Source organism: Pongo pygmaeus, chromosome 1 (genome assembly GCF_028885625.2).
Source record: "Pongo pygmaeus isolate AG05252 chromosome 1, NHGRI_mPonPyg2-v2.0_pri, whole genome shotgun sequence".
Lineage (NCBI taxonomy): Eukaryota > Metazoa > Chordata > Mammalia > Primates > Hominidae > Pongo > Pongo pygmaeus.
Window position 1 is genome coordinate 163,528,839 of NC_072373.2, and position 27,279 is coordinate 163,556,117.

At 35.8% G+C, this 27,279-nt stretch overlaps 1 protein-coding gene across 14 annotated transcripts in view; it reads right to left on the reverse strand.

Moving 5' to 3' along the window:
• Positions 1-6,697: 6,697 nt before the first annotated feature.
• SGIP1 (SH3GL interacting endocytic adaptor 1) overlaps positions 6,698-27,279 on the reverse strand; it is a 214,751-nt gene continuing 194,169 nt past the window's right edge. For all 14 annotated transcript variants that reach the window (XM_054483842.2, XM_054483836.2, XM_054483819.2 and 11 more), the window contains 6 exons: positions 21,480-21,635; positions 17,008-17,140; positions 11,928-12,130; positions 10,738-10,802; positions 10,021-10,185; positions 6,698-8,712 (listed from right to left, as the gene is read on the reverse strand). In XM_054483842.2, coding sequence (XP_054339817.1) covers positions 8,690-8,712; positions 10,021-10,185; positions 10,738-10,802; positions 11,928-12,130; positions 17,008-17,140; positions 21,480-21,635 — 745 coding nt within the window. In that variant the 3' untranslated portion in view covers positions 6,698-8,689. The remainder of the gene's footprint in view (positions 8,713-10,020; positions 10,186-10,737; positions 10,803-11,927; positions 12,131-17,007; positions 17,141-21,479; positions 21,636-27,279) is intronic.

Here is a 27,279-nt window from a genome sequence, read left to right on the forward strand (position 1 = left end):
AGCTTTGAAATGGAGGCTGTTTGGGGTTGAGGACCTACCTGCTGGTATGAATGGGCCTTTCCTCTTCTTGAGCGACTATCCCCAGCCTAAGCCCATTGGGCCTCCCCAAACCAAAAGCAAACAAAATAAACACTATAGGGACCCTCCTGTAGTGGGCAATCATTGGAAGCAGAAACAAGATGCCTCCAAGCATCTAGCCAAGGGCATGGCTCTTGATGAGTGTCCTGCTGCAATTAGCATTAGCTGACAGTAATACATTGGGATTCCGGTGGAGCACAGTGTTAGGATAGTGTTGGAAGAAGAGAAATAGATACTTTTGCCCATCCCAATCTCTACTCACAGAAGGATAAGTACAGGAAAGGATTGTTGATTGAATATCTACTATGGACTAGGTAGGAACTGCTAGGTGATGGATAAACATTATCTCGTTGAATCTGTTCAGTGACTATGACATAGGGGACATTACTCTATTTTTTTTTTAAGATAAGGAAATGTAGAATCGTTGAGTAACATGCTCAAGTCGATATTTAAATCACAGAGCGGAGATTTGTCTAACTCTAAACACTTGACCTTTCCCAGACCTTTGGCCCACCATCCCTACCCTAAACATGGAATGAAGTTTTCCAGAAATGCAGGTAAAATTTTAAGAGGCTGACAGTAAAAGAGTTTCACAATTCAATTTATTTTCGTATTTTTCATTTATTTTCCAGAAAAAGAAATCGCATTTCAGTAACAACTTACATATAGAATTAAATTTTGTTCTGGAATGGGAGCCCTAGTTGCAGTAATGTGTCATAATAAATAATTGCATATTCAGGATTTTGTGAAATAGGTGATTGGGAAAGTTATGAACAAAAAACATTTACAAAAATTATTATTTACGAAAAGTGATATCCATACTATTTCTAACTTATAAGGCAAGTAATATTAAGATGGTCTCATGATGATCTTCAACAAGTCAATTACACACTTTCCTGTCACCATTGCCCAGCAGAGAGCTTTGCTGCAATTCTGTGAAGGAGCAAGTCTTCGCTTCCGTTGTTGGTTTTCTCTTGAGCACAGCATAGAAGCAGTAAAGCTTTCTTCACAGACTAAGCAGTAATGGCTGTCAGAATAAAGTATACTCTTTTGAAATCGATGTGTAGGAAAAAGGCTGGGAATCAACATTTTGACTAAATTTTAAAAGCATCTTGAGTATTTTAATTCATAATTTTATAAATATTTTATGCCCAAGGTATTTTTGTGAAATTATATACTCAGTACGAGATTAAAAAGAAATTTAGTCTATTTTTGCCACATAGATCGAAGAGAGCTCTAAATAAAGGCTACCACCAAATCAGATTACACACAGCATTTTCTTTAATTGACAGGATGTCATTACCTATAGAAACACAACAAAATCTTTCTGAGATTCCTAGATTCTTACATTGTTCAAGTTTTAAAAAATCAATGCCTTACATGGCCACTTAGTAGGAATGAAAATTAATATCCAAGCATTTAATTCATATGATCTTTTACTATACAAGTGAAAAACAAACAAAAATTCTTTTTAATCAAAAACAATAGTGTTCAAACAGCTTAAAAAGCCAGCTGTATACATTACTGCTTGGCCTGTGGTGAAGCTCTGTTCATAGATAAGATTAATATATCATCATATCAACACTTGGCTTTTTCAAGAAAAATTATTCAGCAGCAATTTTCCAATTCCCCTTAGACAGAGAGGAAAGAGACACACACATACACAGAGAGAAAGAGAGACAGAGAGATAAAGAGAGAGAGAATATGAATTAGATAGGAGCCAGTCTCTTTCATGTATGTCCATTTAACAAAGCAAGAACTAAATTCTGACCTGAAAAATCAACACAGCTATATGAATTATCATTCTAGCAACTTGAAAAGGAAAAAAAATCTGACTTTGGATCTTGGGACAGTGCTTCTTGTGATAGTTACTTGTTGTATGATTTAAAATACCTTAGAGTGATGGTGTATGAATAACATCAAGCATTTACTTTGCTAGAAAAAAAAGTCATAAAAGTAATATAAAACTGAATGAGCGAGATGGAATTAACATTTGTATGATATACTCATTCAATGGAATGTTTAAAAATTATAAATGGCTTATGATCTATCAGGCTGATTTACAAACTCTGGATGGGTTAAAAACTGAACTATCTTTAGAGAAATGTAAAGTGATTCAGTTTGATTCTTTTCTATATGATAACAGACAATTTAACCAGGAAGTTTTTAAATAAACTTTGTTAATTTGGTATAAAAGTAACTGATTGGCAAAGTAAAGCAAAGCAAAAAAAAAAAAAAAAAAAAAGATAACAAAAAAAAACCTGTGAAATGCTCATTAAAAGAGTATAGAATCTCGCAAAATCTGTGCTAAACAGTGCACTGCTCTTAGCTTTCCCCAAAGTGTTTTTAATATAATTTCTGACAAGCTTATGTAAAAATACTGTCAACATTGATCTATCATGATTCGGTTTCCTAAAGCTGTTTAGTAAAACATTACTGAAGATTATTCACTGGCATTAATTCCACACGGCAAAGAATTGGAAACATCTTCAACAGATAGGGGTCTGATATGCTGGTCATAGGTGCAAGCCTTAAGAATAATACAAAAACAATTAAAATAATTTTATTGTTTTGTTTTGAATATTTTAGATGATAAAGTTAAATTCACTAAGAGATACTAATGAAATTTAAAATAGATAACAATTCATTTGAAATGACAGGAATTCTCTTAAAATTAAAACAAAATTCCAGAAGCATTTTTTTCAAAGCATTCCTGGTTATTTTATTTACAATTATTGAAGGATATATAAACTAGTGTTAAAAGAAAACTTTTCCAAAGGTTTCTCAAGGTGTGCTTAGAAAAAAAACTTTTTTTTACCTGATTCAATAACTTTCTTAAGCTTCATTAAAACACTAACATTTATTGTTAATGTCCAAGGAGAGAGAATTAAAGTATAGGACCATTTGTTCTCAGACCACAATGAACATCTTGCAGAACACAATTTGTAAAATACTGGAATATTGGTGAGCATAGCCCAAATACACTTTACTTCTTTTCTTTAAAACATTACGGGACATTTAAAAATATATTTGCTTTTTGCCAAAACATTTTTTACAACGATAAAGATGTGTTTAAGGTAGGCAAGGTATTACTCTAGGGATAGAAGGAGGCAGTTAGAAATCAAAGGAAAAATAATTTTAGAAGTTAAACCTAGAGAATAAACTATTATACCCATGGTCAATTTCAACAAATAGGTGTCTTTTCCTCATAGACATACCCATTTAGGAGAGAAATCAGATATTAACGTGAGGGCCAATCAAGAGGTTCACCATGGTCAACTCAACAGACTTTACATTTGACATTCCTTCATGAAAGATATTTAGATCTTAATTAGATGTCAACAGTGCAACTCTAGCTTGCAGAAGATGACAGAACATTGAAGCAATGACACAAGAGAAAGGCAAGTGTTTTGTTGTTGTTTTTAATATTTAGAGACTTAAGCAATGTACTTCTATCTCATTTTCCTTCCATACACTCCACTGACAAAAAGGAACATTAATGGTAGCCATATTTAATTCATAAGTGAGCGAATGGCATTTAGATACTGTTTTCCACATGAAAAAAAAGCCTAAAGGAGCAGGGAAAATACAATAAAGCCTTAAGAGGAAAGTGCACACAGTAAAAGATGGTGAGGCTGGTCATCCGAATAGTCCCTTTAATCAATGTAACTTGGATTGATTTGTTCATTTATATCAACAATCTAATTTGACTCATTGCATGGACACATCATATTATATTAACTTTCAAAGCTATATGTAGAGATCACTTTTGTTTTGATATTATTAAATATAATGTAACGCTTCCATTTTTTAAAAAAATTGCTGATCAGAAAACCATGTGGCAAAATGAGTACTGTAGTTCAGTAGACTGAATGGGATTTTGCTCAAATGTATAATCTTTTGGAAAAGGAAAAGGTTAAACACAGACACATACACACACACTCATCTGTTTAGTATGTATCTGCATATTTTAATGTATTGTTCAATTTAATTTACAGCCTGTGGTTATTTTGAGAAAAAATATCAGTGCAACTCTTTTAGAATGAGGCTACCACATGTTTGTAAAGTCAGAAGCTTACAAAATAAATAGGTTCGACTCACAAGTTAGAGATCTGAATGTCCCTTGCAAAGAAGGAAACATTGATTAGGATTTTGTATTTGAATAAATAACAGCTTGCAACCTCCCTTCTACTTCAAGTCTTTTAAGACATTGAAGAAAAGGACAGAAATATGAAAATGAGAAAATGCATTTCAGGCTACTTTGAGACAGATAGCATAACAGAGTAACTTTAAGAAAAAGATAGGGATTTTCCTAGGGAAAATTTTTTTTTAAGATTGGAGGAAATTAAGTGGACTGAATGAAAAATAAACTGACTAGAAAAATGGTTTTCATCTTAGAATTTAATGCTTAAAATCTGATATAATGTCAGAACTAAGAAGGACCTTAGAGATCTACTAGAGCAATGATTCTCAAATTTGGGGCACTTATCAAAATGTATATTCCCAAATCTCATCCCTAGAAGTTTATGCCGTCAATACAAATTTATTGATGCCTACTGTGTATAGCTTGTATGAACTTGATTATACATGTTTCCTTATAATGCCTCAAAAGGTGGTTTATCTGAGTAAAATCATGGAATTTCAGAGATGGAAGACATTGACATGTGATAGATCACTGTGTGTTGTTACGGTGTTTAACAATGTTTATCAGTGCCTGCTATCTTCCAGGCATAGTGGTGACCAAGCCAAAATCATTAATAAATGATGATGCAAAACATTAATAAGTGATGATACCAATCATACTTTGAGAAGCAGTGATTCTTTCTTGACAGTTTTGTTACTGGGGTTATCCTTATTTTGGTAATGGTTTTTCATGGTGCCTTTTACCTTGGCATTCAAATGGATTATATATAGTGACATAAAACAGACGGTTTTGTTCAGGATGGACAAAGTAATTAAGGCGTTTCCTTTGCAGTCAGAATAACTGGGTTACTTTCAGCTGCAGTATCATTTTAGGGAGATTACTCTATTTAAGCCTCAGTGTCATCACGTGTAAAACAGGAATTAAAAAGAGTACTTACAATTTTTTGATTGATAAGAGGATTAAATGAGCTAATATCTCTAGTGACTGGTACATGGTAAACACTCTGTCAATTTTTATTGTATATCATTCAATTACTGTGATTTTACAAGTTTGCTTTTAAAGCCTCAAAAGGTGGTTTATCTGAGTAAATTACAACTGTGGAACTTCAGAGTTGGAAGACACTTGATAGATCATTTTGTACTGTTATGGTATTTAAACCATGCTCTGCGGAGCCCCGATTTAAACTGTTGGAGAAACTCCTGCATTGCTTTGAGCTGTTTTGCCTACCAGGATTCCATGTGCAATTTTATTAGAAAAAAAGCCCTGCTGTTAAGAAAAGCTTGAAAACCACTGTCAATTCCAACTCCTCATTCTAAAGATGAGAAACTGAAAAGGGCAGTGACTTGTCCAATATCATATGGCAGGAGTTAGTGGCAGAGCCAACGTATTATAGTTATCTGCTTTCCTAAAAGAAGACTTAGAAACGGAAATATTTCTAATTATAGCTCAAACACTTTGCTGACTAAGAATATATAAAACAAAAAAAATTCTGTAGTTTGACTGAGGGATTCCTATCTATTAACTCAAAACCGTTTGAATTGTGGACATTCTTTCTTTTACAGGTGAAATATATTCCCAAATACCATACAGTGAATTTCCATTTTGGCTGTGGGTGTAGAGAAGAACACAGCTTTAAAAATGATTAAAAATTTAATTCTTAGTAATTATAAATTTCAATTATAATAAAATTCAGACTAATTCTTAATAAAAATTTATTTTTAAAAATTTCATGAAAATATGGATTTTATTGGAAAAGAAAAACATAATTTCCACGTTGCCAAAATAAAGTAGCATCATTTATACTTTTTATCTTGCTAAAGCAGAACCTTTTAAAGATCATAATGTTCAGGAAATGGTGTTCCGGTTAACTGGAACCATTTCTTTTTGTTTTAACCCCTAGTACTGAATATAGTTTTAATTCCTACTAGTTCATTTTATTCTGACTTGGGAATAAAATGAATAAATGAATCTGACTTAATGTCTTTGACAACTGAGACTCTTTCATTGCCTAGGACCATTTTCAGGACATGAATTCTTATTCTACAGTACTGTGGATATAGATGTAACAGGAGATTATAATCTACAAAATTAAAAAGAAACAACAAAATGTCAAAATGCAAATCCCTGATACCAGCTTATTGTGTTATTATTTGATCTCTTTTCTGAAAGGTGAAGGGATGCATTTTCTATTGAGGTTCTGGTTATTCGTAGTTCAATCATTCTGAAATTGCTGACTCCCATTCTGTTTCATAAAGACCAATTAAGGGATTATAGGATTTCTTCATAGTTCCTAATTTAGTCCTAGAAAGATTTGAATAATGTTAGAGATTACTGTAATCTATGTTTTTAATTACATTTTTAAAAATCAATAAAATTATTTTTTGGGAAAAAACCCTTGTGTTTAATTACTAATTCATTCTAGAGCTATACAAAATAAGATAAAATAAAATATAAATACAAAGACATGAGAACCGGTAATATTTACACATTTTTAATATGCTTTGTATTAATATTCAATTTTTTAAATGAATTGATTACTTAAAAACACATTGTTATATTCATATGCTGGATAATTCTCAGTTTTCTGCTGCTTACTCTCCATTGATTTTGGTGTCATAAATTCCATGTTTCATGGAATTTAGAATTTTGCATTTTCTATTTTTGTTTCAAAATCAAATTGGATACCTTTACATAAAATGAGCATATTAATTAGTTTGTTCAAAGAAACTTCAACACCAGACTGCTGTAGGGGGCCAATTGAGAGTTTGTTGAATAGTAAGAATTTTCCCATGGTAAAACAAATCATTTTGGACATTCTCTTGGTAGCAAGCACTGATAGAGGAGTACAAAGATTAATTTAAACAGTTTCACTATAAACAATTGCCAGTTACAATCTCATTTTAGAAGTAAGACTTTAAAAATTTAATTTAATTCTAAAATTTAAAGGGGCTAAAAATTCTTTGTTATATTTGAGTGGGTATAAAATGAAATTTAACAACTAATTATAAAAATAATAACTTAATAATTACAGTTATTTAATAGCATAACCTGTAATAGAAGTTGGTTTATGTTTAAATAAGTTCTATGACTTAAAGGAAGACTAACATTTTCTGATCTTAATGAGGGAAGGTTTTACAACTGAGACTCCCGAAGAAGTTCGTCTTTCTAAATGTTCATATGCTGGGGCCAGATTGAATAATTAGTTTTTATTATACCTTGCAACGATGAAATGACATACATTTTTGATAACTCTCCTCTTGCTTCTCCAAGAATGGCAAAGATTTACAGTTTTATACAATGAATCCCAATCATCCGAAAGGAAATTTATTACACAGTAATGTGAATAGAATTTCATTTATAAAGCTTATTTTTTCATTCTCAAATGATATAAACAATGATTAAAACTCTCCTTCTGGATCTAAACAGGGGACTTTTTTTTTTCCCTAAAATTCTCAGTCTCAGCGTTTTGATTCCTGTGGGTAAAGAGGAAGACGCGAGGTATCATTCCCCCATACTGGATGAGTAAGATCATCTATTCAGAGTAATTAAGCAAAAGTTGTTAACCAGTTCAACTATGGAAAGTCTTGAAATCTTAAAATCACAATTTTGGCTTTAGTCTGACTGATTATTCAGCAATCCCCACATTTGCTAAACTGTAGAGAGGGGCAAGTAGTTAAGACTTCAACATCTTCTTTACTCTTGATTATAATTTAATATACGTAAACTTTAAATATGAATTGCTTTCCCTTTTTACACAAGTTATAAAAATAAGAGGCCCTGTTTACACAGTTTGCATTTTTATGAAATTTGCAGTTTGAAAAAAAAGCTTTTTAAAAAGTGGTAACTAATGCTTTTCTTTGAATATGCTGTAACCTTAGAATTTTTTCTGAAATAGTTTCTGAATTTAACCCACTGAACATTTGAAGATAGAATTTTTATTTAGCACTAGAGTAAAACATACTAAGGGTTGAAGAAAAGTAAGTTTGTTTCTTTTTCTTCTGGTTCCACTTAAGTTTCTTTAATATGTGGCACCCCCTTTATGACAGCTATCAATATTATATTTAAATTTTATATATTGACAAAATGCAATCTACCTCTGTAAGCATTGTGCCATTCAACAATACTACTATTAAATTTACATACCACAGTTTAAATTACATCCATTTCAGGAATGGTAAAATGCTAAAACTCAAGTGTCTAACTGCCTTACTGGAATGAGAGTACAATTTACAAATACAATAATTACATTTTAAAACCATTAACAATATTACACCTAGAAGTAAATACTGTAGGACTGGTCATCACGGTAGTGTGTGAGGGAAATCACAGATGAAAGTCATTGACTTTCCACCTGATACATCCCAAGTGCAGATATTGGTTTGTTTTCATCAAACCAAAATTAAAACCTGTTTCTCATACATCAGTTCTCCATTATATGAATCCTCCAAATCCTTGCATAAGATTTCATTAGTTATCTGCCAAGTATTTTCCTGCAAAACAAAACAACATGTCAACAGCTTATCTGCTAGTTCAATAATGTAATTATTATATGGGTAACATTTCTATTCCTCCTTCCCTACCCCTAGGAACCAGATACTGCATACTTTAGAGGTGCAATACGAATAAAAGATACATAAAGTTTCCAAATCAATTTTCAGTTTTTCAGATCAGCTAGTTGCCTTTTCACATTTCCATAGATCAACAATTTGCAGAGGTTTGGGGTTTGCCCAGAATAGATTGGGAGATTTATTTCTGGATGTGAGAATCCAACTTGTGTTAGAAAGGGTGCTCATATAACTTATATTCCAATTTGGATCATTTTTGAGAGCGAAAAGTGTATAATTAATAATTACATCAGTACAATAGACATAAAAAAACCAGGATTTATCCCAGCAAATCACTGAAAAGTATAATCACTCTAGTATTAGAGAGTTCCTCTCCCCCAATTGAAAAACAAAACAAAACCCCATTGTTTGTGCCAAATAAAACCTGTCTCATGGCCATATTCAGCTTACGGGTGACCAGTTTTGATCTGTGGCCTAGATTCTTTGAGTTTGCTATTAAAGTGAAAAATAGATTCTCCCAGATCTCAGCTAAACCTGACAAGTCTAAACTCTATGAAGTCCTGTCAGAGAACAAAAAGTTTTCAGGTGGGAGATAAATTAAAAGGCAAGGCTGGGTGCGGTGGCTCACGCCTATAATCCTAGTACTTCAGGAGGCCGAGGTGGGCGGATCACGAGCTCAGGAGTTCGAGACTATCCTGGCTAACACGGTGAAACCCCGTCTCTACTAAAATACAAAAAATTAGCCAGGCGTGGTGGTGGGCGCCTGTAGTCCCGGCTACTCGGGAGGCTGAGGCAGGAGAATGGCGTGAACCCGGGAGGCGGAGCTTGCAGTGAGCAGAGACTGCGCCACTGCAGTCCAGCCTGGGCAACAGAGAGAGACTCCGTCTGGCCAAAAAAAAAAAAAAAAAAAGCAAAACGTATTTGTCTTGTTCGTCAATATAATAAAAGTAGGATTTACTCCATTAACCTCAGTATATATACATCTATATAATGGGAACAACTAGCCCCACTTAAGAAACAGAGTTAGAAGTCAGAGCCTCCTGACTTCTGATTTCCAGTGTGCATTGTCCTATTTCTACTTCATTCAATAATTGGTTTGTTTTCTAGTTGGGATGGGGGTTGGGAGTGGGAAAGAGGTGGAGGAAAAAGATGAGAAAATCACAACCTATTCCTCTTAAGAGTAGCCAAGGCAACATTATTTTCACAAATGAAAAAATCAAGATACTCATTTACCTGCAGCAAACCTTTTCTTGATGAGTGAAAATCGATACCCTGCTCCAACAAGTTCAATGTCACAGCCAGAAAGGGTGCTTCCTTCACTTGTGAACTGCACAACCAATGGAGAAGGTTTGCTTGGGCCTTCAGATAACTGAAATCTTGCCAACAAAGAACCCACCCCTAAAAAAAAACACACATTATTACAAGATAACAGTCAACATAACATTCTGGATATAATTTTGGAGGTTGCATTCAAAAGTTAACATACAAAATCAGACACCGTTCATTGACAAAATGGTGATTAAATGAAGTTTATCATTGAATATTATGAGCAACTCTATTTGCACACTGGTAAAACTGTACTTCCGTGAGATGGTACCTCAAAATTTGAAGACGTGCTACTTGGAAGCCCTTGTATTTTCCAACCTATGATTAATATCTGAGAAGAGTGAAAAATATCTAATCAGGGAGTGTGGAACCTGACACAGGATGGAAACATGCCTCCTTAAGAGGTCTAAATGATAGTTTGTTTGATGTGGAGTCTGTAGAAAAGGGGAAAAAGAGAATTCATTGAAGAATTATTTGCTTTTATTAATTGAAATAAGTAAACGCAAAAATGGAGTGAAATACTCTGCTTGTTTTTATTGCTACATGTTTTGGGTAATAGTTGGCAAATACCTAAAGCCATTTTAGCTTTACATGTTAAATAAAGTAAGCTTGTGATTCCATTACCTCCATTTTCTGACTTCTGAGAGATATCAGGAATCTTCCACAATATTCTCTGTTGTTCAGCATTCCTAAAAATAAATTAGGTAAAAGGGTTTTGCATATCCAAGAGTTTTTGTTTAGTGGATGCCATGTTTTTTTTTCCGGATAGTATTAATTTTTAAAAATAGAGCTTGAAAAGTTGCACTACAATTTAAAGATTCCCTGTCTCTCTCTCTCCCCTCCCAGACATACATAAATCTCTTTTTTCCCTGTCCTTATTGTAACTAGCTAGAACACCATGAGATGAAAATTTAGAGGACAAAGTAGAGTTAAATTTTTTTTTTAAATAAATCTGCTAAGACAGATACATGGGAAGATAGATAGGAGCATTAGTTAATCAATTAATTAAGGTAATTTAAATTGGGGTCATGATCTGGCTGACATTCATTTTTAAAACAAATTCCACTTTTTGCTTCTGACAGTCATATGGAAAAAGTGAAATGCTCTTTCTAGAACAAGTCCTTTATAACAGATGATATAGGCACAATGTATCTATTCAGTTTCTAGTCCCATACCTTCTCTAGTGTGCCTTTTTATAGTTCAGAGGCTACAAAATGAAACACTACATTTCTCAGAGGCCTTTGCAGTTAGGGTCCTAGGTACAAATTAGGTTTACCAACTGCGTGCACGGTTTGAGATTTAGAAGACAGAAGGGAGGCAGAGGCCATTCTCCTGCAGCTTTCTTGACTGTTTTCCTCTGCAATTTAACTCAGATGTGGGGATCTTCTAACAACAGGAGTCCACTCTAGCCTCTGGTTTGTGGGTGCCAAAAAGCACTTAAGGAGGTACCAATAGGAGCTTGCTGGTCCTAGGATCAGAATTACAGCTGTGGCTTCCTGAATTCAGTGGTTCTACTGGTAGCCTTCTACTTTCTCTCCTTCCCTGGATTGTGGCAGGCCAGTTCTGCAGAGCTCTGGGAGGCATTTTTGGAGATCCAGCCTGTTCCTTTAGCACTTCCACCATTGTGTAAGCATTGAAGTCCCTGTTGAATTAGTTTTTGCTGAAAATAGCTACCAGCGGTTTCTATTTCCTGCCCTGAACCCTAATACACAGGCTTGCTGTCACCCCCTCCTACAGGACACACAAGTGCTAAGAAGTCTGTGACCTCTTGACCCAGAGGAGCCCTTTGGTGGAGAGAATAGGAGGCTTCATACCAGACTGCTGGTGGGAGCACCGCCTGGAGCTTGGTGACTCCTCCATCGATGGGGACCAGGAACTGCACATTGTTGAGGGCCACAGCAGTCGTCATTGCATCTGTATTATATTTGTAATCTATGCGCAGGTCAGTGCTTGAAGGCTCACATCGCCAATTCACTGCCAGGTTCAGAGGTGTGGACTGAATGCCCTGGGCAGACACCTTGCCGAACGACAGGAAAGAGAATATTTAAGTCTGGACCGTTAATCTGAAACAAAACCGGAAGCTATGATTTTCTCCCACAGGGATGTTCTTAGACATCAAACAAAATGTCATATGTCGTTTATGCTGCTCACAAGCAACCGTGAGAGGCACCATGAAGCGTGCTGTGACAGAGCTGGGTGCTTCAAGTAAACTGTTACAGACTAAAAACACGAAAGCAGCTACTAGAGTCTCGGTGGCACTCTGGAGTTTTCAGTACACTTCATGTCAGTTAAGGAGGTGGAATAGCATGCTGGCCAGGAGCTGAGGCCAGGAAGCTAGACAGTCCCAGGTGTGAGTTCTGATTCTGCAACTCTGCTTACAAGCTGAGTGATCTTGGACAAGTCCCTAGCTCAGAACCTCTCTGAGCTTCTGTACTTTCCTCATCTGCTAAATGGGAATTACAACAATAATATTTACCCACAGGATTGTCAGGAAGATTGAAGGAGGTGTTTTTTTTTGTGAAACACTCAGCAGGATGCCTAGCACACACTAGGAATTACATTTTGATAAGTGTCACCTGTTAATATTTGCTCTTCAACAACAAACCAGTGAGTTAGACTAGGGTAGGTTATTATTACTCCTCTGGGATTTCACACCTGGTTTCAAGGCCTTACTTTGGCAAATCCCAAAGGGAGTAACTGGAAGTTACTTCTAGTTTTTACTTCCTTTGGGATTCCTTTAGCTGGAAGTGCTACAGTGCTATAATCTACTGTCGATACTAATTAGAATCAGCTGTGAGCTTGACCAAGAAAAAGCCAGGTTTGAAGAATCAACGAACATTTATGTAAAGACAATAATATTGATGTGAATTCTGGGTCCACAGTGAAAAATTCACAGTGTTGGAATCTCTCGATCGTTCATTATGGTGGTGAATAGGTGTCTAAGAAAGTCACCTCTCATGAGTACATGTACATTGCAGGGATCAGATGAGTGGTGTCTATGCCCTTGGATTTTTATTCACGGAGTGTGATGAGCTTTGCTGATTTTGAAGGATATAAACAACTGTCTAGGAAATGCCTGCACATGTGATCACCATGGAGAAGGGTCCTGAAGGTAGACTGAACTCTCAAGGCAGGAGCGGTGGTGGCAGAAACAAGCCCCAACATGGATTCTTTTATAAAATGACAGATGTGGCTTTTGATGACAATTTAAGCTAGTTAACCATTATAGTTTTTAAACTTTAAATATTATTGGCAGCATAATGCTTTCTGCAGGCAAACATTTATTTAGAAATCTATTAACTAAAGCAGATCAAAAGCAGAGCAGAATCCCCCTCCCCCACTCCTTTTTCTGGACTTTGTCCTCAGCAGTTGTTCTCAACCTGATTATAGTTCCTCTACCTGGGGAGGTGCTTTTTGGATATATGAAAATGTGTTTTTGATCGTCCCAATTTCTGGGGGGATGCTATTGGGCCAGAAACTAAACATGCTGCGATTTAAGGGCAATTCCACAAAATGCTAGTTGTGCTTCTCCACCCAATTCCTTGCATTGTTGAAAAACAACAACAAAAACACAGCTAAACAACAGCAAAAGGGATTCCTCAGAGCACACATTAAAATAAAACAGCAAGTCTAGGACTGTTTACATTTCACAAAGTACTTTGAAATATATTAGGCTATTATTAGCTTCTTATAGCAACCTATAAAATAGGTAAATATCATTATTACCCTTATTTGTAGATGAGGAAACTGAAGTTCTGGGATATTAAGCACCTGAGGTCAGTGGCCAGTAGAAAGCTGACTTAATCTAGAATTCGGTATCTTGCCTACACTTTATTTATTTATTTTAAAAAAGTAGAGATGGGGTCTCACTATGTTGCCCAGGCTAGTCTCAAACTCCTGGGCTCAAGTGATCCTCCCGCCTCAGCCTCCCAAAGTGTTAGGATTACAGATGTGAGCCACTGTGCCCAGCCCTTGCCTACACTTTAATACTTTACACAAAGCTCATACTGCAATAGGTGAATTCTAATTTCTAGATTTACTTAAAAACAAATACGGAAATGAAAAAAACTCTATAGGATTTAATAATTAAACAAATTTTTTTATCTGAAGTGAAGATGTACATGCAGTGTATGTAATTAGAGTCCACGAAGGGAAAGAACTGCCAACTTATTTTCACACTTTGGGGATGCAAACCATACATGAAATTTAACTTCTGCCTTGAAATTTAACTTCTCATTCAGAGAAAAAATTACATTTAGAGTTTTCCTTTCTTATTTCCTTTCATTTCTCTCAAAGCATAAAGCAGTCACTAAGCATGTTTAAATATTTTGGGAAAAAGTTAAATAAGATGTGTTTTCTATTATATTTTAATTTGTAAGTGATAAATTTATGCCATATTATATATTTTTTCAGTATTATCCATAATGTTCGAAGAGTATATACTATTCTCACAAGAAAAAATTATATTCTTTTGCATTTCTGGAAAGTACACCATTTTATAGATATTTCACTTTAAATGGTTTTATTACAACAATTTAAATAAATGTTTTCCAAAGCATAGGATGCATAGACTCCCTTGAGAAACTTATACGAAGTATAGATACCTGGGTGGCATTCTAAGCCAATTAAATAAAATAAAAAAATGTATATTTAATATATATAATCTGCTAGGTCCTAACACCCCCAAATATACATATATGTATATTTAATAATGATATCTATCTATATTTACATATAATATAATATATTCACATATATTATATATTATATTCACACATATCATATTATATTCACATATAATATATCATATTATATTCACATATAATATATCATATTATATTCACATATATAATATTATATTCACATATATCATATTTATGTATTTGCATATTTTATATAATATTTTAAACTATATAAATATATTTAAAATATTTGTATAAATATTTATATTTATGAATATAATGTGTTATTTTATATATTACAGATTGTATATATAAATATTATAAATAAATATTTATATTATTTAAATATATATACATGTATATTTCTTTTTAGCATCAATTCAGAACCAGCATTTGATTGAGAAACAGTCAAGTTTGAGATGTCCTGATTTTTAGTAAAGTACAACTTCCTTCATTTGAAGAAAAATAATCTGAACATATTTAATCAAAAATTATAATGCATTAAAAATGTGGTAAATGAAATGAGCCGGGCACAGAAAGACCAATACCACACGATCTCACTCTTATGTGAAATATTTAAAAGTTGATCTTGGCTGGGCACAGTGGCACTTTGGGAGGCCAACGCACGGGGATCACCTGAGGCCAGGAGTTCGAGACCAGCCTGGCCAACATGGTGAAACCCGGTCTCTATCGAAAATATGAAAATTAGCCAGGATGATGGTGCGTGCTTGTAATCCCAGCTACTTGGGAGGCTGAGGCAGGAGAATCGCTTGAAGCCAGGAGGTGGATGTTGCTATAAGCTGAGATCGTGCCACTGCACTCCAGCTTGGGCAACAGAGCGAGACTTCATCTCAAAAAACTAAATAAAATAAAATAAAATAAAATAAAATAAAATAAAGATAAAAATAAAAGTTGATCTTATAGAATTAGAGAGTAGAATGGTGGTTACCAGAGGTTGAGGTAGTGGTGGTGGGGGGTGTGGGGGTTTGTTTAGAGAGATGTTGGTCAAAGGACACAAAATTTCAGTTAGATGAGAGGAATAAATTCAAGAGATTGACTGCATAATGTGGTGACTATAGGTAATAACCATATACTGTATTCCTGAAAAACGCTAAAGTGAAAGGAAAGTGTTCTCATCACAAAAATAACTATGTGAGGTAATGCATGTTAGTTTAGTTCAGTCATTCCACAATGTACATATATTCAAAATATCATGTTGTACCTAATACAGACATACAATTGTACCTGTCAATTTAAAAAATAAAAAAGTTTAAAAAAATCTAGGCAGTCAGCTGGTGTGGTGGCTCATGCCTGTAATCCCAGCACTTTGGGAGGCTGATGCGGGCAGATCACCTGAGGTCAGGAGTTCCAGACCAGCATAGCCAACAGGGTGAAACCCCGTCTCTACTAAAATACAAAAAATTAGCAGGGCGTGGTGGTGCACGCCTGTATTCCTAGCTACTCAGGAGGCTGAGGCAGGAGAATCGCTTGAACACAGGAGGTGGACGTTGCAGTGAGCCAAGATGGTGCCACTGCACTCCAGCCTGGGTGATAGGGTGAGACTCTGTCTCAAAAAAAAAAAAAAAAAAAAAACAAAGAAATCTAGGCAGTCAAGTGGCTGGAAATCAATGAGAGACTCAGGCACTATCAGGATCCTAGTATGAATTAGGCTTATTTACTATATCAATAATAATTTGAGGTAAGGGCAATTCTAGACAGAAAAAGAAAGTTCTCATATATTGTATGTATCAAACATTCCTTTATTATTGAACTATTTCTTAATGTTAGATTTTATTAGAATTCTTTCATAGGACTATCTTACTAGAAAAACAAAAGCAGATTGTGTACATTGAATCATTTAAAATAAGAGGTTTTAGTATAGTAATGTTCTTAACAAAATTATAATCATCTTGTTTATCAATATAAACTTACAATCTTAATTAGTATAATGTTCTGCAACTTCATTTTTTGTGGCACATTTCTCTAATTTTGTGATAAAATATTTTACTTGTGAGCTTAAATAAGAATATGTATGAATATTTTTGTCAGTAGTCCCCAAGTTGTCTTTTAAAGTTTCCATTTAAAAAAATGAGTTATAGCTTTTAAATAATGTTAAAAGAAGTGTTACTTTAGTTACTTTTATTCAACAGTAGGTACTTTAGAAAACACATACGTCATGTGGAAGAGATACTGATCATGTAAATAGGCTTACCTGATATTTGAGCATGTCAACGTTATAATATGTAGCCTGGGGTTTTTGTTCAGACACTTTCTTTAGGTGAGTCATCAAATTTGGCATGTTTACCCAGAATTCCTTGGTATTGGCATCATTTTGTGTATTATCACTGTTCATTTGGGAAGAAAAATGATTGAGTAGCATCTTAAAACAAATATAAACCCTACAAGAAGCATCTTAGCAAATTGTCATCTAATATGTAGAGCCATCTTTTGGCAATTTGTAGAAATTATTATGAATCTATTAACAGTAGTGTGGTTTTCATACAAATACAGTTCTGAATGCTATTGTGTTGGTAGATTAATATCCACAGGGAGGAGCTACTGTGTTGCTATCAATCTCAGTGAGTGCTCAGTAATATTAACTAATTGCGATGATAATTGGGAGCTTTAAAGAGTGAATTATTTATTAACTCAAACTTAATAGCCCTTTCTACGGCACTAGCTTTGTCTAAATTAGTCAGTTAATGCAATTAAGGAACTGAATACGTTTATTTACTTTTGAATTACTTTGACCAGTAGTTTCTCAGAAATTATCCAGTGAAATATTTGGCCAAATGTAAACATGGTCTTTATCACCAACTAAGCAGAAAAGAGTGATACTAAAATTACCATGCTGCCTTTTCAGCATTCATAATATTTCATCCATGAGCATTTAAATCATCAAAGATTTCACTTCACTTATAAGATGATCCTGGAGTTTAAATGATAATCATGGTAGTTATAATACAGAAGAAGAGCAGAGTCTCTATAAGCTAAGTTTTATATCCCTATGAGAGTCTTAGCTTTGCTCAGAGGCCTGTAAACAGACCACTTACCCAATCTATCTTGCAAATGCTCATCTCAATGATAAAAAGAATCAGGCAAGAGTGTACAAACATATAACTCACTTCCCATATAATGAGGAAGCTGAGGCCACAAATGATTCAGTTACTTGTCACACACGTTTACTGACACTTCACTTTCAGAATATCCTATATAGTGCAATAACAGTAGTTATAATTTCGTAACCACCTATTATATGCTACGCATTATAAACTATTTCATTAAAATCTACCCTGCAAAGGAAGAATTATTGTCTTTGTTTTTAAAGATGAGCAAACTTGTTATAAAAAGAGAAAATTAGGGGTTGAGAAGAGAGAAGGCTGATACAGTGAAAAAGTGAAAAGACAGGTCAAAAGTAAGTTGCTATGATTCAGCCTCCAGAAGTCACATAAATCAAGAAAGCTGAGTAAAAAACACCAGGGCCTTAAAACTGTCACTGATCTGTTAGGAAAGGGTGGCCAAGTCTCAGTGTGACCAGTGTGGTTTTGCTGTCCCTGGATATAAGGTTATTGAGGACGAGGCAAAGCTCTTTGGCCCTGGAAATGGAGGAAGGGGGTGGAAAATACACCTGGTCCTTAAGACTTTGCCCCTTGTCAGCTGAGCTAGGGATGCTGATAAGGGCTATCTGAGTTTTTTTAAATTGAAAAGCATCTAAGTTACCCAAGCTCCCACAGCTGTTGCTATACAAGCAGGCAGGAGGTAAGAGTAACAGAGGGTCAGTGAAATTAAATAATTTGCTTAAGATCATGCAGCTAATAAGAAACAGAGCCAGATTCCAGCCCATATCAGTTCTACAAATAACGCTTTCACACTATGCCAAAATAGAGGTTCAGAATTAATATCTAGCAACATGTCATTAATTTGTACTAAGTAGATTTGAATAATTGGGAAACCCTCAATTATATAATGCTATTTTAAAGAAATACATTTGCTGAGATTAATAGCAAAATAAGCTGTCATAGGTCTGTGATAATTTCTTAGAGAACCTGCTTTAATAAATATCCAAGAAAGCTTTGCCAATCAAATGCTTACACAGAGATGGAATTCTTAAATGCTCAAGAAGCCTTGAGCATTCTTCAGTCTCATACTTGAGTTGACAATTGTTCCCGCATATTTTTTACAAGCAAACTTTTTTCACAAGAAAAAAGTAGATGTAAACTTCAATTTGGCCCCTGTCATAGGGATTGCAAACCAAAATGTCTCCAGGGGCCGTGGTGACATATGAAGTCTTCTTCAGTAAACATTAAGGAAACAATTGCCTGATGATAGACACTAAAGGCTGGTACTGCAATCTAGAATCATGCTTGGTCAACAACACCTTTTTAAAGAACTGGGGATGGTTGTGGTGGTTGAGGTAGTGGAGTGGCACTGCATAACAAAACTAAAGAGTCTATAGATGACTAAACGGTCATTCATCACAGCCCTGTTACAGTGATCAAGTATTTAGAGTTCATAAGATCCAAATTAATGGGATATATTTTATTTGTTTTTTTTTTTACTTTTGCAAATAATAACTTAAGGGTCTATATAATATTTTGTTAAGCAAAACCATTTTGAGTGATATTTGATTCCGTGTATAAGACCAATATGTTAATATATGTATACAACGTTTGCACATATGCTTAAGAACTTGGCAACGTAACTGCCTAAAAATGCAACAAAAGCTGTAACTATGACACCAGTCATATTTACAAACAAACTGGCAAGATATTGGCACATAATTCCTAATTTCAGATGGAGGAAACTTGAAAAATAAGCTGGCTCAATGTGCACAACCAAAACATGGAGGGAAACTGAAGCAAGAATTTGAATTAAGAGACTTTTTCCATTCCCTCACGGTTTGCACAGTCTTGTGGGGGAGATGGATGAATGAAGAAACACAAATAGATATGTCATTATTAACTGTAGTAAGTGCTACAAAGGAAAAGAACAGGGTACCTTTAGAGAGAATAACAAGGGGAAAGAATTTATTAGGTTGGCACAAAAGGAATTGCGGTTTTTGTCATTTAAAAGTAATGGTAGAAACCACAATTACTTTGGCACCAAGCTACTAGTTTGGGGCTGGTTGGTGGCGGTATGGGGAGGAGAATGGGATAGTCCAGGAGGCAGAGTAGAGCTGAGACTAAAGGATGAGTTGGAGTCAAGTGAAGAAGGTTGAAACAGTATTTGAGGCGGAGGAAATGAGTACTACAAAGCCCTGTTGTGGGAAAGGACTCAGCCTGTTTCTGAGATTGGCAGGTCTGGCTGGAGCTAAAAGGATTCTGAGGCAGGATGGTGGGAGATGAGAACGGAGAGGCAGACGAGGGTAAACAACTCAAGGCCTCAAAGGCAATGGTAACAGGTTTAGATTCTGGGACAGGTGTAATGCGAAGCCACCAGGGAGTTGTGAACAAAGGAGACCTGATTTACTCATAAAAGACCACCCGGCTGTTAAAATGTATTGGAGAGGGGCAAGATTGGATTCAGGGAGAGAAGAAGGCAATTGCAGTGGTACGGGGAAGAGACAGTGGTCACTTGGACAAGGGAGGTGGCAGTAAAGAAAAAAGTGGTCACTTCAGAGAGAGGTTTGTAGATGAACATCAGGACTTGATGGTGGAGAAGCTGTCAAGAAGACTCCTTTCAGTTCATTCACTGCAAATAATTAACTTGTATAATTGATCATTTTAATAGCAGGCATGGGTGTGGGTTTGTATGACTGTGCATATGCATAATAAAGACATCAAATTCAGGTTTAATAGAAAATGTGAACAATTACATTTATATAAACATATTTGCATAAGTTTCTTTTATGTCATACATGTAAAATTCCATCAAAATAATGATCATTACAATAAAATTGTATTAACTATTAAACCTGAATTTGATATCTTTATTATGCATATGCACATGCACAGTCACACCTACACACACAATTGATTTAAAAAGAAGGCCAGGCGTGGTGCCTCATGGCTGTAATCCCAGCGCTTTGGGAGGCCGAGGTAGGCAGATCACTTGAGGTCAGGAGTTTGAGACCAGCCTGGCCAACATGGCGAAATCCCATCTCTACTAAAAATACAAAAATTAGCCAGGCGTGGTGGTGGGCGCCTGTAATCTCAGCTACTTGGGAAGCTGAGGCAGGAGAACCACTTGAACCCAGGAGGCGGAGTTTGCAGTGAGCTGAGATGGTGCCACTGCACTCTAGCCTAGGCAACAGAGCAAGACTCCATCTCAAAAATAAAATAAAATGAAATAAAATAAAAATAAAAAGATGCTCATACAATGAAAGGATTTTATTCTTGTTATTTGGCTCATTTCCCACCATTGTCATCCACTGTCTGTTGATAATGAGTAAAACAGACAATGAACAAACTGTTGCTGATACAGATTTTCTTACTCTGTCTCTCTAACTACTCGAGATAGTTGGCCATTAAAACATGTATATGCATATGCAGTCACACATTCACACACAATCACCCACAACAAATTTTGATAGCTGGTAAAAGTTCTGTGCTTGAATCTACAAATATATCTGAGTGGTGGTAATTTCACTATAGTGCGACTCTCTTGCTAAGATATATCCCTCATCTAAGTACAAAGTACTAAGCCACATATATCTCTGAAAAATTTATGCAAAATCATATTTACCAGCAGAGAAGTTGGGGGTTTGGCAGGACGTGTTCTAACCTGCTGAAATTTATCACCCGAAAAGTCAGAGCAGCTGGGGATGGGTTGTTGGCAAAGTGTCTGGTGATGCCAGCAGGAAATGACAACACCATTTCTCCGGTAATCTTAACGATACATCTGGCATATCAAAACACAGAGAGGAAAGAGAGAGAAAATCCATGTCAATACACCGAATCAAAACTGCTGTGAAAAACAATTTATGAGGCAATGTTAAACAGCAGAAGAGATAAAAGGCAGGCTCTTACAATTCCATTAAAAAATACTTTAACTTCTATTTCAGGTTCAGGGGTACATGTGCAGGTTTGTTATATAGGTAAACATGTGACTTGGGGGTTTGGTGTACAGATTATTTTGTCACCTGGGTACTAAGCATAGTATTTGACAGTTTTTTTTTTCTGAACTTTTCTCTTCTCCCATCCTCCTCCCTCAAGCAGGCCCCAGTTTCTGTTGTTCCTCTCTTTCTGTCCACGTGTTCTCATTATTTAGCTCCCACTTATAAGTGAGAACATGTGGTGTTTGTTTTTCTGTTCCTGTGTTGGTTTGGGAAGGATAATGGCCTCCAGTTCCATCCATGTTCCTGCAAAGGACATGATCTTATTCTTTTTTTATGGCTGCATAGTATTCCATGGTGTATATTAACGCATTTTCTTTATCTGGTCTATCATTGATGGCCGTTTAGGTTGATTCTGTGTCTTAGCTATTGTGAAGAGTACTGCAATGAACATACCAATGCATGTGTCTTGATGATAGAATGATTTATATTTCTTTGGGAATATAACCAGTAATGGGATCTCTGGGTCAAAGGGTAGTTCTGTTTTTAGCTCTGAGGAATCACCACACTATTTTCTACAATGGTTGAATTAATTTACACTCTCACCAGCAGTGTATCATTTCTAACTTATCTGAGTACTCAATGGTCAACACTTATTTTAAAAATTGACTATTTTGTTTTATGTGTTTTGAAATGTAAGAAGAAAAGTACAGCTTTTCTCTTTCTGTAGAAGTCTATAGCTTCACCTCATGAATAGAATCCTCTACTCTGGTGGTTCTCCCTCAGTTTGATTTCTGAATCTTTGGCAGCATATTTGAAGATAGTAAATTGTACAATGTTATCACATTATTTCCTGGACTTGTCTTACTTAGCTCTTCGAGTAACATGAGAAATGCCTTTAGCATGTTCTTTTATGTACTCATGAGGTAAAGTTTTTGCCTTGCACTTAACTAGTTCTTCATTCCATTAATTTGTCTATTTGGTCAAAATTGTAACATCAGTCATATAAGTTAACACAATGGGATGATAGTGTGGAAGGAAAAACAGTTCTTTTTTTTTAAAAAAGGCTTTATGAAGATATAATTGATATATAATAAAATGAACTTATATATAGTGTAAAACTCCATGAGATTATATGATGTAAAATCATCATACAATTAAGAAAATGAACATTTCCATCATCCCTGAAAGTTTCCTTGTGCTTTTTTGCAATCCTTTTTTGTAATCTCTCCCACTGCCTCCTTTCCCTGTCCCTAGGCAAGAGTTAATATGCTTCACTATACCTTCATTTGCAATTTCTAGAATTTCATGTAACAGAATTGTAAGGTGTGTGATTTTTTGTTTCTTTCACTCCACATAATTATTTTGAGACTTGTTCACGTAGTTGTGTGCAATAATAGTTCATTTCTTTTTGTGGCGGTGTAGTGTATGGGTATACCACAGTTTTAAAAAATACATTCACCTACTGAAGAACATTTGGCTTCTTTCCAGTTTTTGCCTATTACAAATCAAGGTGCAATGAATATGTGTGTACGGGTATTAGTATGAATATACCCTGTCATTTCTCTTGGTAAGTACACGGGAGGAGAGTCACTAGCTCACACAATAGGTGTAGACTCTCAAAGAAACTGCCTAACTGTTTCTTTGAGGGTTTTAGTTCTTCCACATTCTCACCAACACTTGGTAGAATTGATCATTTTAATCTTAGCCATTTTCATAGGTGAGTAGTGGTATCTTCTTGTTGTTTTAATTTGCATTTCCATAATGGCTAAGGATCATAAGCATCTTTTATGTGCTTGTCATCAGTTATCTTCTTTGGCAAAGTATCTGCTTAAACTGTCTGCCACGTTTTTAAATAGAGTTGTTTGTTCTCTTATTGAATGTTAAGGTTTCTTTATACATTCTGGACATGTCATTTATCAGATATATAATTTGCAGCCCAGTCTGTGGCTTGTTTTGTTTTTTCTTTCTCTTAAAAGCACATTTGAAGAGCAGAAGTTTTTAATTCATCAATTTATTCTTTTACGGGTTATATCTAATCCAGTCATTCTTTTGGTGTCTTATTTAAGAAGTCTTTGCCAAACCCAAGGTCACAAAAGTTTCATTTGTATTTTGTTTTTCCTTTTTGAGACAGTGTCTTTCTCTGTCACCCAGATTGGAGTGCAGTGGTGTGAGCATAGCTCACTGTAGTCTCAAACTCCTGGCCTCAAGCAGTCCTCCTGCCTTGGCCTCCCAAAGTGCTGGAATTACAGGCATGAGCCACCGCAACTGGCTCACTTATATTTTCTTCTAGAAGTTTAAAAAAAATCTTTGAGTTTACATTTAGCTTCATTACCCATTTTCACCTATTTTAGTCTTACAATGTATACAGTGTCAAGTATGGATCTCAGTTCATTTTGTGTGTGTGTGGATATGAATATACAGTTGTTTCAGCATCATTTTTTTGAGAAGACTGTCCTTTCTCCACTGAATTACCTTGAAAATTTTGTTGAAATCTAATTGTCCTTATCTGTGTGAGTCTATTTTTGGATTCACGATTCATTCTGTTCTATAGATTTATTTGGTCTATTTTTTAAGCCAATATTGCACTGTCTTGATTACAGTAGCTTTATGATAGTTCTGAAATCAAGTAATGTTAGTCCTCTAACTTTGTTCCATTTCATAGTTGTTTTGGCTATGGTAGGCCCTTTGAATTTCCACATGAGGTTTATAATCACAGTGTCAATGTCTATATAAAATCAATTCATTGCCTCTCCGTTCCAATTCACCCTTTACTAACTGCTCTGAGAAAATTAATGGATCTTTATTGTATTTTTCTCTTCGCCTGCAAGAACCATGCTTAGTTTTGTCAGTAGAGGGCGCCAGAGAGACATTGCAGGAGAAAGGGGTTTTCCTTCTCCCTTCCGGCCTGCTTTCAAATGCAGGCTCTTGCAATGCACAAGGCTTATGTAGTGCCAGGCTGTTGCAGTTACAAGAGGCTTGTGTGTGGTTCCTGCAGTGCATGTAGTGTCCCCAGAGTGTAGGTTTTGCAAGTCATGTAGCTCTGCCAGTGCCTGGTAGCACAGACAGCTTTCCTGTCATCTGATTCATGTAGTACAACTGGCTGGGTACGCCAGTACGCCACAATGCCCAGATCTTGCAATGCAGATGATTCTTTTCCAGCCTCCTGCCATGTTCATGCCTTCTCCACTGCCATCTTCTGCAGTGCATGGTGGCGGCAGCACCCATTGACCTTAGCTTCCCCTGGCACTTCCCTCGGCCAGTTTTGTAGTAGAGTGCCTCAGTGAAACACCTCCCCGTGAGCAGCTGGAAGTCAGCTGGGCTCTCCTTATGCCAGGCCTGAAAACTCTCAAGCAGGTAAGCTGGAGCAATCATAGCGCACACCTCCCCTTTTAGGGATCACTGCCTTCGCCTGAGGTCCAGTGTCTTGCAAGTCATTGTTTTATATATTTTGCTCATTTTTAAGCTGTTTGAGGTAGAAGGGTAAATTGGTCTGTTACTCTATCTTGGCTAAAGCAGAAATTTCACCAGGCTTTTATTCTTCTTTGGGACACAGTAAATGCTTAAAGTGAGTGAGCTTCTTTATGATTTCCTCCAATGTCTCCACAGCTGACTCTTGTGGTACTTCACCTCTAAGCTCAGGTATGTACTTTCTGGGAAAATTGATGTTAATAAATGAAAACTTTGCTCACATTGGAGCATGGGGACTCCACGCTGTCCTATAGTCACCTTGTATATTGTGTAACTCTAATGGATGAAACACACATGGTTCAGGTGAGGTGCTCTCTGGCATACATTCAAAATAGCTTACATGAGGAACTGCTATAATCTTGTAGGTATAAGGCTGGGTTTGGGGCAGAGATGGGGAGCAGATGAGCTTCTTAAAGATGCCATGTGAGCCTCCCTCACTCAGGTGTTAAATCCATAACTTCGTAGTGCTCTGAATGGGATTTTTGGTTTCTGGAAGTTTGCATCTCCATCTCTCCTGGAGAACACCGCTGACCTCCCAGTTTGAGAGCAAACTGCTGTCTTCCTTCTCTACCTTTTAGATCCATTAACCCTGTTTGTATACTAGTGCCAAATTGGTTCTGAGCCTTGACTTCCCCTCAAGCTGAGTCTACTCTTGATATTTGTCCATAGGTGGACATGTAGAATATTGTTTGGCAGCTATTAGAAAACAATTAGAGCACTTATAAAATTAGATTTCAGCACCTACCATCCCTCAGAATATTGTTATTAGCAGTGGTGGCTCAACTGTTCTTTAACTGGTAGGGAATTTTCTCAGTTTTCTTGCCAGGTTGCTCAAAATGAGATCTAAATGGTGTCTTGGTAGGAGATAAAGTTTCTGTTTTGAAAGCAAGTCAGACAGGGGAGGAGGTGGCATTTATTAACTCAACAGGCATCTGTCTATTCACTCCTAACTATGCAAGTTGTTCTTGCTATTTTTTCCAGTGGGGTGGTAATTTAAAAATGAGCAAAATAGCCTCTGCTTTCAAAGGGCTTACCGTGTTGGGTAGAAGGTGGGAGAAGTAGTCTACGTAGTCCTGTGTAAGAAGCACTGAGGCCTCAATTACATTTCAGCATCACAATTGTCAGAGCCAGACTTTTGCTGACTTATTAATCCATCCAGTGTCTAAATTGACCTGAAATTTTCTATATAAAAATTTAATATTTTCTATACTCACCAAAGATTTTTTTTTAACTTAAGGATTTTTTCCTACCAGTATACAAGGAGGCTACATTTCATGTGAGTTTGAATGGTGAAAATAATGTGAGATGGAAATATGAATAGATGCTTACTTCATGAAAAAAATAAGAAATCATGTGAATCCTGACAAATGAAACATTTGTCAAAAAATGGCAAAACTTCAAAGTCAACCAGCCAAGTGACTTATGCACTGGATTTTCCCTAGTGCCATGGGCAGCCCCCATTAGCTGGTCACAGAAACACTGGCCAGTTTTGTTCAGGGAATGTGTGAGGTCATCAGAGATGCATCTCTCTCATAAAATACGATTTATATGTACTGCTAACGAAACCCCTAGGTCTCTTTCTCAGTGTACATCTGTGTAGATGTAGCTTCTCTTCTTTTCTTTACATTTCCTTTCTTTGCCTTATGTACTGCTTTTCATATTACAAGACTAAGTTCAAAAGAAGGCCTTTCCGAAACATTTCTTAATATCCTCTCCATTTAGCCTTCCTTGGTTTCTCCTTTCTCTGGGTTCGCTTGGAGATAGGTGCAGATCTTTTTCTAGAAAATTATGTTGCAGTTTCACGCACATCTTATCTACTATTGTGAAGACAAGTTCTGGGTCATAGGTTCTGGGAAGGCAACGGTGCATAATGCAGAACTCAGAGTAAGAACTCATTGTTTAAAAAATAAATTCATACATTTACTTATTTATTTATAGGGTGCCTACACAATATACCAAGCACAGTGTAATGTGCTAGATTTGGCAGTGACAAATCGGACAAATGGTCCTTGTGCAAAC